The sequence below is a fragment of the Ambystoma mexicanum genome, chromosome 11 (assembly GCF_040938575.1).
Source record: "Ambystoma mexicanum isolate Mex_15411 chromosome 11, UKY_AmexF1_1, whole genome shotgun sequence".
Classification (NCBI taxonomy): Eukaryota; Metazoa; Chordata; class Amphibia; order Caudata; family Ambystomatidae; genus Ambystoma; species Ambystoma mexicanum.
Window position 1 is genome coordinate 161,866,254 of NC_090934.1, and position 14,859 is coordinate 161,881,112.

The window sequence follows — 14,859 nt, forward strand, 5'->3', positions numbered from 1 at the left end:
ATCAATTTATTTCTCCAACATTTTTCTAGCCTCAGAAATGGCCCGTAGAATGTCTTGTGTGGAGGGATCTGAGGAAGCTTCTCCTTGCACCGTGTTCCATCTTGCTTCCATCTCCTCAATCTGTCGATGCCCTCCTTTCTTGAATGGGTCTATTTTTGGCTGCATACTTGGTTTCTTGTGGGACTTCTCTTTGCCCCTGGTCATAGCTGTTTGTTTCCCTCACCCTTCGCTATAGGTTCTGGCGCCCTGCGAGAATCACGCAACAAATATTCTCTGCTCAAGCCGGGTACCTTCCCAGAGGGGGTTCTCATGGTTGTGACGAAAAAAGGTGGGGACAGCAAGGGGTGGGGTATCTCTCTGCCTCTACATTAAGCAAGTTGAATCACGTAGGAGTGGCGTCCCGTGGGTGCCACTGGACAATTGATGTGATCCCTGTGTGGACGTCAGTACTGGCTACCATATTGCCAGCATCCACAGTCTGATACCTAACAGCACGTTCCATTGGCCATAGTATAGACGTCAGGATTTACATGACGCATATCGTTGTGAAGGTCCACGGATGAGTGATCTAGCCGAATAAAGTGCTTTGGATCAGGGTGCGATTTATTCACACAGCATTAACAAGCTCCTCGATACACTGCGCTCTGGAGCATTTTGGATCCACACCTATGGCTTGCACCACCCCCAACAATCAAAATTGGAGAAAGAAACTGTTGAAGACATCTTCCACCAATATCTGTTACGAGTGTGAGGGAAGTTCCACACCCGTTTTTGTCCTGAAGAAGGTCGGACTACCTTGGGCTATAACTTCAGGCCTAGTGATAACCGACTGAAACATATGTAGACGCAGTCTATAAGCAATGCTATTGGACTTATATGCACACCATCAGGAATCAAGGGTGCAATAGAAAGAATATATTGTTTTGTACACGTATACAAGAAAGACTTGAATGGTAGTTGGACGTTCGTGTGTATTGATCGTACTTGGTTTGACATTGGATGTGTGATAGTGTGAATGAGTATGAAAGGTGGGAAATGGTAGATGTCGAAAAACATGATTGATTATGTATATTAATTGTGTGGTTTTTAACTTTGTGATTTAATATTTGAATTAAACTGATGAATTATTATTTACTTTTGTGTATAGTGTGTTGCTCCAACCTCACCACCAAGATTCACTTTTTTTAATACAATCTCTGCCTCTACCGACATAGCCCCGGTGGAGAGGGTTGTAGTCCTATGGGCCCCTCAATCTCCTGAGCCCTAGCGCCTCTGCCCGCACCACGTTCTCGGCCCCACTCCTTACCCTCCTCGAAGCTTAGGCCCACGCACGATAGCAACACTTCTGACTGCACACCCTCTGGACTCCTCCGTCGCACTATTCGCGCGCCAATCTCTTCAGTCTATGTGTTCCACCGCCACCATCGTGTTTGTCCTGGAGCATTCCCAGCAGCTCGTCATGGAGTCCCCAGTGCTCCCCTCTCAGGGCTGCCGATGTCTCTAAGCCGTTCCTACGACCCCTCCAATGGTTCATCTTGCCATTTCTCTCCCCGAATAGTAACGGCTGTGGCCTGGATCGTCGGAGCAGATGAGATCCGTGTCTACTCCATTCGAATGTGACTTACTTACCGCCTGCTTTGACGTAGTACTACTGTAAGGTAGCTTTCCTAACCAGGAAATGCTGCAGCACATTCAAAATCAGGGCCAAGGTTCAAATAGAAGAACCGAAATGGGACTGTAGATGAACTGTTTGCATGCACTGAAATAAAGGGTTACTCTAATGAAGATGAATGTGGATGCTTTTTATTTAACAGCTTTGTCATGTAATGTATTGCAAGATGGAACATCTTAAAACGTAGGCACTGCTAAGAAGTCATTTGTGGTCTTTAAAAGGGAACATCATATTTTGCTCATTAATTTTACAGTAGGTCTCAAGGAGAACCAGAGAAAGTCTTAAAGGGTAAACTCACGGATAAATGATCTTCTTCGCTGGCTCAGGGGTTTCATATGGGTGGTAAGATGCGGGTCCAGGATTTGCTGAGACAACGCTCCAACTGTCTCGTAACGTTTTTGATTTAAACGAAGACATGATGGTCTTGGGTGACCCCTTCATCAGCGAATCATTAATTGTGTAATGACCTAACAAGTGAGGAAAAAAAGCATAGGATTACTAAACGATTATACAATAGCTTCAAGGTAAATACATATACAATTAGGTTTGTTGTATTTTTCTTATGTCTTGCACCTACATCTCTGTCAAGAATTATCATTATGCCTTTATGTTTATGATCAATAACGAGAAAAATTATAATTAAAAAATATAATGTTCCCATTGATTTTAGAAGAGTTGAACACCAGCAACCCAGTGCATCAGTGACGGATAGCAGAAAGGTATGTAGGGATGCGGAAGGTCAACCTAGGGATGAAGGGCAGGAGTGTAGGAGTATCATCGTCAAATAGATGATAAAAGGAATTAAAGAAGGTGAGTTTGGCAAGAGGATGTATGGAGTGTTAAGAGGGGTGGGGGACTAAGATCGGATCTTTGCAGACGCCCTACTGGGATGGGGTGGTAGGGAACTTCCTAGTGTTCCAGTAAATGAAGGAGCCATCATCCAGGTAGGAAGCTATTCAAGCAATGATGGTTGTCTAAAAGCCACAATGTGAGAGATTCTAAAGGAGGTGCGGATCATCAAGTATGTTCAAGTACGCAGATCGATCAAGGAGAAGGAGGTCAGCTGACGGATGGCAATGGTGAGGCATAGTGAGGGAGTTAGTGATGTGGGTGAGCACTATCTCACTGGAGTGTCTGCTGAGGGGACCAGATTGGAGGGGGTCACTGATTCCGTCATCTGTGAGGAGTCAGGAATGAGACACTGACATAAAGAGCTTATGATTGGGGTCATAAACACTTATTAAATCAAAAAGGGGTTGGAAAATGCCTCACTAACCCTAATCTAGGGGGCATCAACCTAAACTAAGGGGTCTGTCCTTTGTCAAGATGTCCAAAGCAAAATTATGTCCTGTGTCCGAAATCCTATCCTGTCCCTCACACTGTAAAACTAACTATAAGGTGCAAAGGATATTGTCTCTGGTTTTCAAAGTGCACAAATGTTCAAATCCAACAAAGGTATAAATCCAACCAAGAAAGTTCCAATTGGACAGTGTTCACAGATCCAGGGAATGGCTCCCTTCCCCCATTCCTTTTTACCAATTCGAAAAGTTCAAACAAATAAAAACCAGAGTTCTTGTAACCCAAGAGCATAACTCCATCCTCCCGGTGTGTTCACAGTTCTCAGGGAAATGGCTCCCTTCCCCAGGTTTTCACTGCATTACGATTTAGGTGCGGGTACCAGACTGGAAGGTCCCCTGGTTGCTCGCGGTTTCCGGGGAAATGGCTCCTTTCCCCAGGTTTCTCTTCGCATTCAAGATACTTCAACGATCCTATGGGCATGTGTCTTCCTTGGGATTCTTTTCTACTGTATTATTATTTGAGTACAGGTCCCACACTTGCAGGTCACCATGTATACTCCCCTGCCAGGCTCATTTCCACTCTTACTATAATTCAAACTCTCAAGGGTATGGGGGTGCTCGAGAGGCTGAGCAAGATGGCTCTGGCACTTCAATATATCAAGTTGTCAACGGTGTAATCGAGTAAGAGATACCCTGTTTCATCTGATGAAGTGACAGTGCGCAGATAGACCGGCAGTGGGCTTTGGAGCTGCCTGGAGACCCGTGATCCCTGAGGTGCGTGGCCTGCCGGCTTGCAACAGCCGCGCACCTTCCCGCCCTCCAGCCGATCGCGCTGACATGGTGTAATGGCTGCAAGAGAGGTTTCATGGTGCAGAGGCGTAGCTCAAACCCCAACCATAGTACTGCAACCCATGTTCTCTTCCCATCATCTGGAATGCGGCACAGTTAAAGGCTGGCAATGGTGCAGTATTGCTTCTAGGGAGCACATTCAGAGGCAGTGATTGCGCCGCCATCGGGCCTGGGACGGTTTATACCGGAGCCTTTCAACGCACACATGTGAAGGTGCAAGGACACAGCCACGAGATCAGATGCCGACAGCTGCAGACGCCAGCAGCAGTGCAGGCACCACCGGGTGCAATACAGGCACTCACGCACCCAGTGTACGCCTCCACAGAAAACTGTGAACCAGGACCCTGAGGTCCTACCAGAGACAGAGCTGTCGCATTAAAAGCCATGGCAAAGCTCACCTGAGTGACAGTGCACAACCGGAAGGACTGGGCGCCAAGCAGAGCTTGACCAAAAGTACATCCACACCAGAGGCCTGGATGAAGAGGGGGGCAGTCATCATCTGCCAGTACAAACTGCGTAGCGGAGGAAAAGAGGGCAGTATATGCACTACTATACAGCTGAAGGGCGCTGCCAGCCACTACCCATGCAGGGGACTACCAATTCACTGACAGTGCATGTGATATTCACGCAAGGTGCACAGTGAGTCTCCCCCAGCTGGCAATGGGCCCAGAGGATCTGTGATACCATCGGTTTCGGGATGCCCTGAGGTCTACTGATACTGCCTGACAATCGCTCTCGCTGTGCTCCCACCAGTTCTGGCGCTCATTTGGCATGCCACAGACGGCACCTGGCCCTAATTCTGATAGCACTCAGGACAGCTCTACCACATGTACACGCTGCAGCGCTCATCCTAATGACGTCCCAAGATGAACATCCAGCCCCAACTACAAGCAATATTGGCCGAAATGAAAATGATTGGACAGCGGACACAGGAAACAAAGAATACCGTCCAAGATATCAATCGAGAGCTGCAAGATGTCAATACCCGGCTAAATGCACAGGCAGAACGAACAACCAACAACAAACATCGTATCAGCAGTCTGGAAGATAACTACGACACGGTTGCCACAGATTTGGATGGAGTAATCAAGGAGGGGCAGCGCCTGGGCGCCAAACTGAAGGACCAGGAAAACAGGTGCCAGCACAATAACCACAGCATTATATCATTGAAAGATTGCACAGAGCCCATATTCCCAAGCCCGCTGTGGGCGGTAGCACGCTCATTATTACCATGCGCTCATTATTACCATGCGCCTCCTACACTTCCAATATAAATTGGTGATTCTAAATGCGTACAGGTCAGCGGGGACCGTGCGGGAGGGCAGTTCAGACATACAGATCTTCAACGACTACTCCATTGAGGTCTCATGGTGCAGAAAGGGGTACAACACACTGTTTGAGGTATTGAAGGGCACAGAGTATAAAAACGATCTCAAATTCCCGGTCGTATGGTGCATTCAGCTTGAGCACTCATTTGAGGACAAGGAAGAAGCTTGGTGCTTTCTACAGCAATGCGACTTGGTGAACACCGATTGTGTCCACACGGACAAGGGGTGTGTGCAGGTAGACTGGCCGTCACCACAACCACAACGCCAATCTAGGATGAGGGGGAGATGGAAAAGAGTGTGTAAGAGGTCACTGGGCCTGGAGCGTGAAATGAAAACACTTAGAGCCTGCACATAGGTTTCTCTTCTCCTACACTGAATAAGCCTTGGCAGCCTCGAGATAATGACACTTTCCCACCACCGTCCTGCACAGAGGATACTCTGATTGGCAAAACTATGACATTGGTCACAGATGCATGGGATGAGCCTCATTGTTATTGCCTGGCTGGTGCACCAACGCTGTACCCCGGTTGCACACACCGGCAGAGATGAAATGTGCTACATTGCTCCTCACAAAGGTTCATCCTGACCTCCCCTGGTACACTGGCAATGTACTGTACTGATCAGACTCCCAGGGCTCCCCCATCGGGAGCAATGGAATGCGTGGGAAAGGGAGTCGGTCCATGGACCTCCCACGACCAGCCCAGTGCATGAGCTATACCAGCTATGTTTTAGAACACAGTTCATCAATCCCAAGGTTTTGGTTAGTTTTATTGTTCGGGACGATTTTAAGTATATGTCTACTGTTATGCTGTTGATATAGCTAGTGGTATGGAAGACTAACTCTTCCCCCACGTACTCCCCTTGGATCCTCTAGATAGGGGGCCAGAGAAGGTCTATCACTTTTGGATCCCTACACTGGGGGTAGACAAGCGAGGGAGGATCACCTGAGTGGAGGGTCATGGGGGATTGGGAGGAGAATAACCTGAGGGCAAGACATGGTATTCCCCCTTTTTCTATTCCACCTCAAAACCCTTTCCCTCAGAGTAGTGAAGATTTCCCATAAGAATAACATGGGGAGTGTAAGGGAAACCGGCTGTAGAAAGAACTTAAGTTGTATCATTGATACACGGAGTCAGGTATTTACTAATTATCACATGCACCTGTGTGAGGCAGACATGGTGTCACAAGTTAGGCACAGACACAAAGATTCAAGTTTCAACACCTTTATTAAGTTTTGAATGGGGTTGGAGACTTCCTAGCTGGCCCTAATTCTATAATGGGAGTAGTCTCAACCATCAAAGTAAAATAACGTAGTCCATGTCAGTCAGTCAAACAAAGGAAAAGGTCTACGCCAGAAACCTATACTAGCCCTCACGCTTCACAATAACTAAGTGTGGGAACATTTATGAGAAATAAAAAGAGTATCAAAAGAATTTCAGAATGGTAACTGAGTTGGTTCTCAATTTCCTTCCCCAAGTTTAGGTCAATGAGGTTCTTTAAGAGTTCTATCAAGGTCGTTAGTAGGCATAGTTAAAAGAAAATCACTTAAGTCTTTCAGGCTTCCCTCGCCTGGCTCAACATCAGTTCAAAATATATCACAGTTGTCTTTAGGCTTTCCTTGCCTGTATCAGATAACACAGTTATTTCAGGCTTTCCTCACCTGTTTTGACCATCATCAATATAACACAGTTCTGTTACAACGATATTGTGGGTGAATCTTTTGACCATAGGCCCCTCAGGTTTCCCCCACCAAAGTCTAGGCCTTTCGGGACTTTAACTTCATCCAATTCGTCACGTGATTCACTTCCCCAACCTTCTTGGTTGTCAATTTACTTTCACGTCGAAGACTTTCGAAACTGCATAGAAATACTCAGGCCTATGCATGACCACTTCGACATAATGAATCTTGGTTTTTGTAGTTCTTGGCACTTTCTGGAAGTCTCACTTCCTTTATACTTTAAACATTCGCTTTATTCATCAACAAAACCCTTCTGCAATCAGGGCTCGTTTTGTCAGCCTCTCTGTTCGACTTCCTTTAAACATCCATTTTTAACACAATTAGTTTTCTGCTCCCTTTTCTGAGGGAGATTACAGTTCACAGAGACTTTCGATAATGTGTCTTTCTTTCTACGCAGGACCACTCTGTTACTTTATATTTCCAAAAAACAATCATATCTTTCTCGGGTCTGCCGTCGGGCGCATTGTCTTGCTCGCAAAATTGTTAAAATTTGCGTCCTCACAAACCGCGCTCTCCCTTCATTCAAGAACTCACCAGCTGTGATAGATTGTAACATGCTCTTCTCTGCTATCGCGTCCGAGGTCAGGCTCTCTTCCCTTTCTACCTGACACCTTAAGGATCTGCTGCAAGGAAGATTGGTGGGTGTAGCCCTGGGTATGTCAACACTTGGAGGTGAGCTGGGTCTTATTTGTAAGGCGGTGGGCATTGCGGCACCTTCCTGCATGTCACCCTGTAAGGCACAGAAGAAGTTGAGGTCGGTGAAGACCCCGTGGACCCCTGTGGCTGAGCGTGAAGTGGAGAGTGGCTCCTATAGACCGCCTGGAGAGGCGATGGCGGCAGCAAAAGAGGGGGGAGATGTGGTATCGCCTCTTACGAAAAAAGACCTGCTGGAGTGCATGGCCATACTTAAGGAGAAGCTTTCAACCTCAGACAAAAAAGAAATGCATCGGCGAGGCAGGGGCTTCAGAAGTCACTGGATTCACTCTCAAAGAGCTTGAAGCAAATAAACACGAGAGTGGGGGATGCAGAGGAGCCATACACTCTACAGGAGGATGTCGCTGGCCCTAAGCAGGGAATGGAAGAGCTGATCTCCACCATTAAAGATCTGGGGAACAAACATAGGAGAGAGAACCTCAGGATGCGGGGCCTTGAAGAAACAGACGAAGGCATGGACCTGTAGGAGTCGACTCTCTGCTTTTTCAAAGATATTTTCCCCAACATTTCTACGGATCCCATCGTCCTTGACAAAGTGCATAGGTTTGGACGCTTCCTCATGAAATTCCACGCTTTCACAGTCAAGGAGGAGATCCCGAGGACCTCCAAGTCTATGGAGGAGCTTTCCTATGGCACGCAGAAACGCCTCATCTTCCACGATATGGCTGCTCTTACGCTCCAGAATGGTCTGGCGTTTAAGCCGGTGACAGGAAGATTTCGACAGGAGCACATCCAATATTGATGGACGGTTAGTTTTGGCCTGCTCTTCACATGGGAGGGGAAGCAGTGGCACTGCAAGACTCCTGACGAGGCAGCTAGGGTCTTGAGGATCTCACTTGAACAGCCTTTGTGAGAACATGAGAGAAGATGGAGACACGTGTGGGGCAGGAGCTTGTAGGGGGAAGATGGGTCGTGGCAGGGCCCCTCTGGCTGACCTAATGCCTTAACAGAAGAGAGTGTCTCCTGCCCTCTCTATTGTTTGGGAATTTGAGCTTTGGATGGTTCTGCAAGGGTGGTCTGCCCGAGGGAGGCAGGCTTGTCCGATTGGGAAAAGTGCTGCCTGACAGTGCATATCTGCCTCTAAACACCTGGGAGTGGCTTGAGTTTATTGATTGTGTTTATTCTTGTTGCTGGTATGTTACATTGGAAGATGCATTGGCATAGAATGTGCTTCACAGTACTAACAAGGGAGGAGTCTCAACATAGATTTATTGGGTGGGGTAGGATGGGGCAGCCCACAGGCGCTATGTTACTCTCTCAGGAAGGAAGGAACTGACCCACAATCTTAGGGGCATGAAATCCCCAAGGAAGCGTAGTATATTGCTACACATACTGAAGCGTTCCCAGATTGATATTGCATTTGTCCAGGCAATGCATCTGCGCAGATTAGATGTGGGTAGGTTAGGCACCAGGGAGTTCCCGCAGCAGTTCTCCTCCACACACCGTCTCAAAAAACGAGGCGGTTGTATCCTTATTGGGAAGAAGGTCCTGTTCCAAGCTAAAGGGGTGAAATATGATGGGGAAGGGGGATTTCGCTTTGTGACAGGCCTCTTGGGGGTCTCTAGCACAGTGATGGGTGAGCTGTTGGCGTTTGCCACGGGCCATATTGTTCTAGGGTGCGATTTGAATTTGTCCATGGACCCCAACTGGGATGAGTCTAAAAGGGATTATTGGGGTCTACATGTCCCTCTTCTGTCCTTCTTAAGCAGATTCCATACTCACCGGGTTGACGCTTGGCACCGCATACATCCAAATGTGACGGACTAGACATTATTTTTGCACACTCACAGCATATACTCGAGAATACTTCTGGGTGGGTGAAGCTTTAATCTCTAAATTGGGCAAAATGTATATAGGTACTATTGATTTCTCAGATTATGCTCCAATCCACAGGAGTGAAACTATACCCCACAACTAAGCGGGCTACAGATGCTGGAAACTCACCTAAGCATTACTAAATGACCCCATTGTGTGGGAGGAGATTAATGAGGCAACTGCTGAGTTCTTTCAGACTCACCCTTCGGGCCACGTCCCGGAGTCCAACCGATGGGATGCATTCAAGGCTTATGTAAGGGGAGTCTTTATTTCAAAGGCTGTTGTATCTAATAGGCTCAGGAGAGAGCAAGCGTCCTTCCTACTCAGGAATGGAAGTGTAGGGAGTCTGACTACAGGGAAACAGCCTCACGCAAGGCCTTTTGCGCCTCACAGGAGGAGCAAAGTCGGGTTAATATGCTTGAGACCTAAAGGGCAGAATTCAATATCATGCGGGCAAAGCAAAAATGCTTTGAAGTGGGTAACAGAGCAGGGAAGAACACTGCATGGAAGCTAAAGCAGAGAACTAGCTCAGGGAGGATTGCTGGCATCAGGGACGGGACAGGCAAAATGCTAAGTAAAAACCAAGAACTGCTGAGGGAGTTTGAAACCTTTTATAAAATGCTATATACTTCCAACCAGCCAGACCTAGCGTCTGTATGTGAATTTCTGGATCAGTGCCCCATCCCTAGGCTCTCAGCAGAAAAGCGCAATCTACTAGAGAGAGTGATCGCCAAGGAGGAAATCCTGGAGGCGATCTCCACCCTGGACTGGATGGCCTAACAACATCCTTTTTCAAGAAGTTATCTGGGAGTCTCTTAGAATCCCCCCATATGGTCTTTAATGGGATGTTTTCGGAGGGTGTCTCAACTCAGACCGTGGGCTAGGTTAGGAGATCCCTCATTGTGAAGCTGGGCAAGGACCCTGCTTCTTGCACTTCATACAGGCCCATCGCTGTTTGGAATACGGACATAAAAATCTATGCTAAAATCTTGGCTTCGAGGAATGATAAGGTGCTGCTCCTGCTTGTGGGGGAGGAACAGACGGGGTTTGTAAAAGGTTGCCAGGGGGCGGACAACATTCTGAAAATTGCAAACCTCAGATGCGGCTCATCGTATGGGTAATCCAGCCATATTGCTGAGGCCCGACACCAAAAGTCGTCCAACCGCATTGAGTGGCCTTTTCTCCGAGAAGTCTTGTAACCTGGGCGATGACTTTATTAATGGAGTGTTATCTCTGTATTCATGCCCAACGGCACAGATTTCTGCAAATGGTTGGATTTCGCAGGGATTTCCACTTTCTAGAGGTACCAGGCAGGAGTGTCCCCTCTTACCTTTACTATTTGCACTGACGGTAGAACTGGTCGCAGTGCGGATTAGGGCTGAGGAACGCATACAGGGTATTCCATCCATATAGGGGAGATACGCATACAATTAGCTTCTTTGTGGATGATGTGATCTTGACTCTGTCGAGTGCTGAATCCTCGGTCCCCGTGCTGTTTGAGATCCTGGACGCTTTCTGCCCAGTATCAGGGTTCTAGGTGCATATAAGCAAAAGTGAGGCGCTGAATATATCATGTGGGGCATAGATTCTCTGCGTTCTGTAGCAGGTAGCTACCCTTAATTGGGTGCCTGGAAAGTTAAAATATTTGGGGATTTATCTTACTCCAGATGCAGTGACCTCTTCTAAACCAACTACCTTGGCCTGTTCGACGTCATCAGGGTTGACCTGCGATCCTGGGGGAGGAGGGATATCTCTTGATTTGGAAGGATCTCAGCAATCAAAATGAATATTTTGCAGAGGTTGCTCTTCCTTTCAGGCTCTCCCGGTCACTGTCCAGGCCTGTACCGTGGCAGCACTGCAGAGGGAGATCATAGGTTACGCTTGGAAGGGTGGGATGGCCCGGATCTCTAAAGCTACTCTCTATGGGTCCAGGGATAGAGGTGGTATGGGACACCAAGATATACATAGGTATTACCGTTCAGCCAGTTAAGGGTCATACACGATTGGATTAATCCCTTCAAGACTAAAGGTTGGTGTCAGGTGGAGGAGGATGTGGCAGGTAAACTACTTTGCTACATCCCATGGCTGCCTAAAGGGGCTAGACTGCTGAGTGTCTATGAATTGCCAGCTACTGGGGTGACTATGCAAGTCTGGGTCTCGTGGTGGTGCACTTGGTGCTCTCCACTTTCCTGTGCCCGCTCACTCCCGTTCAGTACAACCCCAGCTTCCAGCCGGCTTATGATGGAATGGCGATCTCTAACTGGAGGGCTGGGGGTTGCAAATTCCTATCACACATGTTTGATAATAGCCAGATCTGGTCCTGCAAGGACACCTTTGAGGTGGAGGAGAGAGACAGGTTCCAGTATTGGCAGCTGTGACATTGGGCAATGCAACCTGGCATCTGGCAAGTGGCCACTAGGATGCTTATGGAATTTGAAAAACTGATATTTGTGCCCGGTACCTCCAGGGGACTTGTGTCCAGTCTTTATTCATGCTTGAGCAGGGATGATGGGCACTATCCTGTCATATGGCGTGCTTGGCACAAAGATCTTGGGCTTGACCTCACACCAGAGGATTGGATTGGAGGGGGGAGCGTGGATTTAAGTACTTGGCTAGAGGATATCTAACGCCTGATAGGATGAGGCACATAGAAAGAGGGAAGGACAGTGGACTGTGCTGGAGGGGCAGTGGGGGCACAGGAACATAGATGTATGGTGGCACTGCCCTAAGGTCACACGATACTGGTCTGATGTACTGAGCATGCTTATTTGTATAATGAGGTTTTCGCCGTCGCTTGGTCCGAATGTCTGCCTGCTGGGGGATTTCCGGCAGAGACATAGAAGAATCTCAACATTGGCTTGGTACATACTATGTTTTCTCATAGCAAAGGTCTCGGGAGAGTCCATTTGGAGGACCGTGAAGCTGCCAACTGTGGATGACTGGTGGCAGCGCATGTCTACAATAATGGCGTCGGAGAAGTTGGTTCTCAGAAAAAGGGGTGCAGGCCTTCTTTCGGAGATGGGGAGAGTTTTTGGCATATGTGCAGACTCATAATAGAGACTCGAGAGTCCACATACCCTTGTAGAGGGAGGGCTATGGGACTGCTTGAATGTTCCTAGGAGAGGGCTACAGAAAACGGAACTGTTGGAACTCATTACTTATTTCAACTTTAATTTTTTTCTAGTCTCTTATCCGTTGGCATGTGGGTAACTTTATCAATACCTCCATGTTGTGATGTTTTTGTTGTTCAATGTTCCTTTATTTAATGTTTCCGGCAAGGCCTACGGATTTAGTGGGAGTTTAAATGTACCTGCAACTCACAAAATGGTTTATATGTCTTACAATTTAAAAGGCCCCCCAAAAAATGATTTCAATCAAGAAAAGAGAAATAATTATTATCAATGAATTAATATTAAGATCATTTAACCAGACAAATGTTCATGAGATGATTACATCTCAAATTTTTTGCAAAACTGCGGGTACGACCTGAATTATTCTTGTGCAAACCCAGGTGTGAACGCTTCACTTGAAAAAGCAAACGCTTCCCTGGCAGCTAACTCAGTAGCTTGCATACAGGCAGGCTTTGTCTATTTTCTTTGTTTGGATCTCATCCTTGGGCATGCCAAAAGAACATGCTCGAGGGTATCCAACATTAGTCTGCAAAGTCAACAAAGGTGATCTTCTTTTAAAATAGTCAAACAAGCCCCTCCCCATATAAGAAAATCTGCCAAACGTAGCCTACATTCAATAAACAACTTCAAAGGAGCTGCAGAGGGAATTTCAAGTAAATATCGCTGGGCCCTAAACCTCTACTTGGAATTCACTAGGCAGCTTGAGCACATCAGTTGCCCAGAACAGCCGTGCTGGTTCACAATGATTTAGGCCTCTTCTATATTTTTAAAAACGTTTAAAGCATCATTAAAGTAGTAGTCAGATTATTTAATACTTCACATACACTGAGTGCTTCTAAAGTCCCCAGGCTGAAAAGGGTGGCAGAACTTTAACTAGTTCATCGTAAGGTCAATAAGGAGAACACAGCTGCACTTCGCAACAAAGACAAGAAAGGAGCCAGCGCGGTTATTTTTCAAAGGTGATGGCTAGTTACACCACAATATGGGCAAATGATGGTGACTGCGTAAGGATTCAAACAATAACACTTTACTCTCAATAGTTTTGTAGCAAAAACGCTTTGCTTTAAATCTTTTTGAAAGCACAGAGATTTAGACTCGACCCACAGCTCTGCTTCAGACAAACATAGGTGCCATTTTGATCGCAAAGATTTTGATCAAATGACCAGCAAATAGAGATACTGCACTATCCCGCTAAATTAGCAGAGTGCCCCAGAACAAGCTTTTACCTTCCACCAAAGTTTTATTCACTGAGTCGGTTAATGTTCTCCGAGATTAAACCACACACCTAAATAGCAGCAGGATTTGCCCTTTCCATGCGTTTCTTCATCAACCCACCAGTTATGTTTGCAAATTCTAGAGTTGCCGACATGGGCGAGTTCAGTTTGGGAACGGTTAAGAATTAAATTATTCTTCAGACTATGAGGTGCTCATTGTATCCTCATCAGCATTTGGTCCATCAGGACAACGTCATTGGCACACATTACACTAATAATGGAAAAGTAGCCTACTTTGGTTGGAAACAACCAAGTTTCTCAAAGATGGTGGGAACATCTATCTATCTGTATAAATTAAAAAGACAAAGAAAAAGAATGAAACTCTTTGCATAGTTGTTGATAATGCAGAATGCATTTACATTGGCAATGAAGCATCAAACATATCCTTCAAGGTTATCCAACTTCTCTTAGTCCTTGCTCTGCCTCAGTCAGAACTGACTGGGTCAGCCGGCATCCGCAAGCAGGTCGTGACAAGGTTACTGCTAAAGACAGCTGTCATTTTAAGAAACGTTTACAGTGTTTTGGAGGCCAACCTGTGTGTATCCCTCAGCTGGCAAGTCCCAATCCTCTAGCCTCGCATCACTAACAACCACACCCAGTTCCACTTTGATTTCTACCCTCACAGCAGGCGAATGTAGCGAAATATGTGATCTATTGGGTGCGGATTGGTCGGTGTTTTGAAGAAGGGAGAGCAAGGACTAAGAGAATCTGAATCACAATTAAGGTAATTTTATCCTTTCCCGGGTTTCCTCCTCTTCATTCTTCTGAACTGGTTGGGACCAGACTACAAAGCTACTAGAAAGCGAAGGGTGGAGGAGACTGTATATACAAGAAATTACCCAACCAAACAGGTTAAGAAGCACCTCTTGGAGAAATCGAGCATCTCTTCTGGAAGATGCGTCTAAAGAATAATGCTTACAAAATGGAAGAGAAGTAGCCAGAGTTGCAGCCCTGCAAATTACAGAGATCGGGACATGCCTTATTATAAAGGCTACAAATGGTGCCTTTCCTCTGGTAGAATGAGCCCCAAGTCCCTGAGG

At 46.7% G+C, this 14,859-nt stretch overlaps 1 protein-coding gene across 2 annotated transcripts in view; it reads right to left on the reverse strand.

Moving 5' to 3' along the window:
• Positions 1–14,859, reverse strand: part of STPG1 (sperm tail PG-rich repeat containing 1) — a 546,110-nt gene that overhangs the window by 184,540 nt on the left and 346,711 nt on the right. For both annotated transcript variants that reach the window (XM_069622687.1, XM_069622688.1), the window contains exon 7: positions 1,971–2,139. In XM_069622687.1, the coding sequence (XP_069478788.1) occupies positions 1,971–2,139 (169 nt within the window). The remainder of the gene's footprint in view (positions 1–1,970; positions 2,140–14,859) is intronic.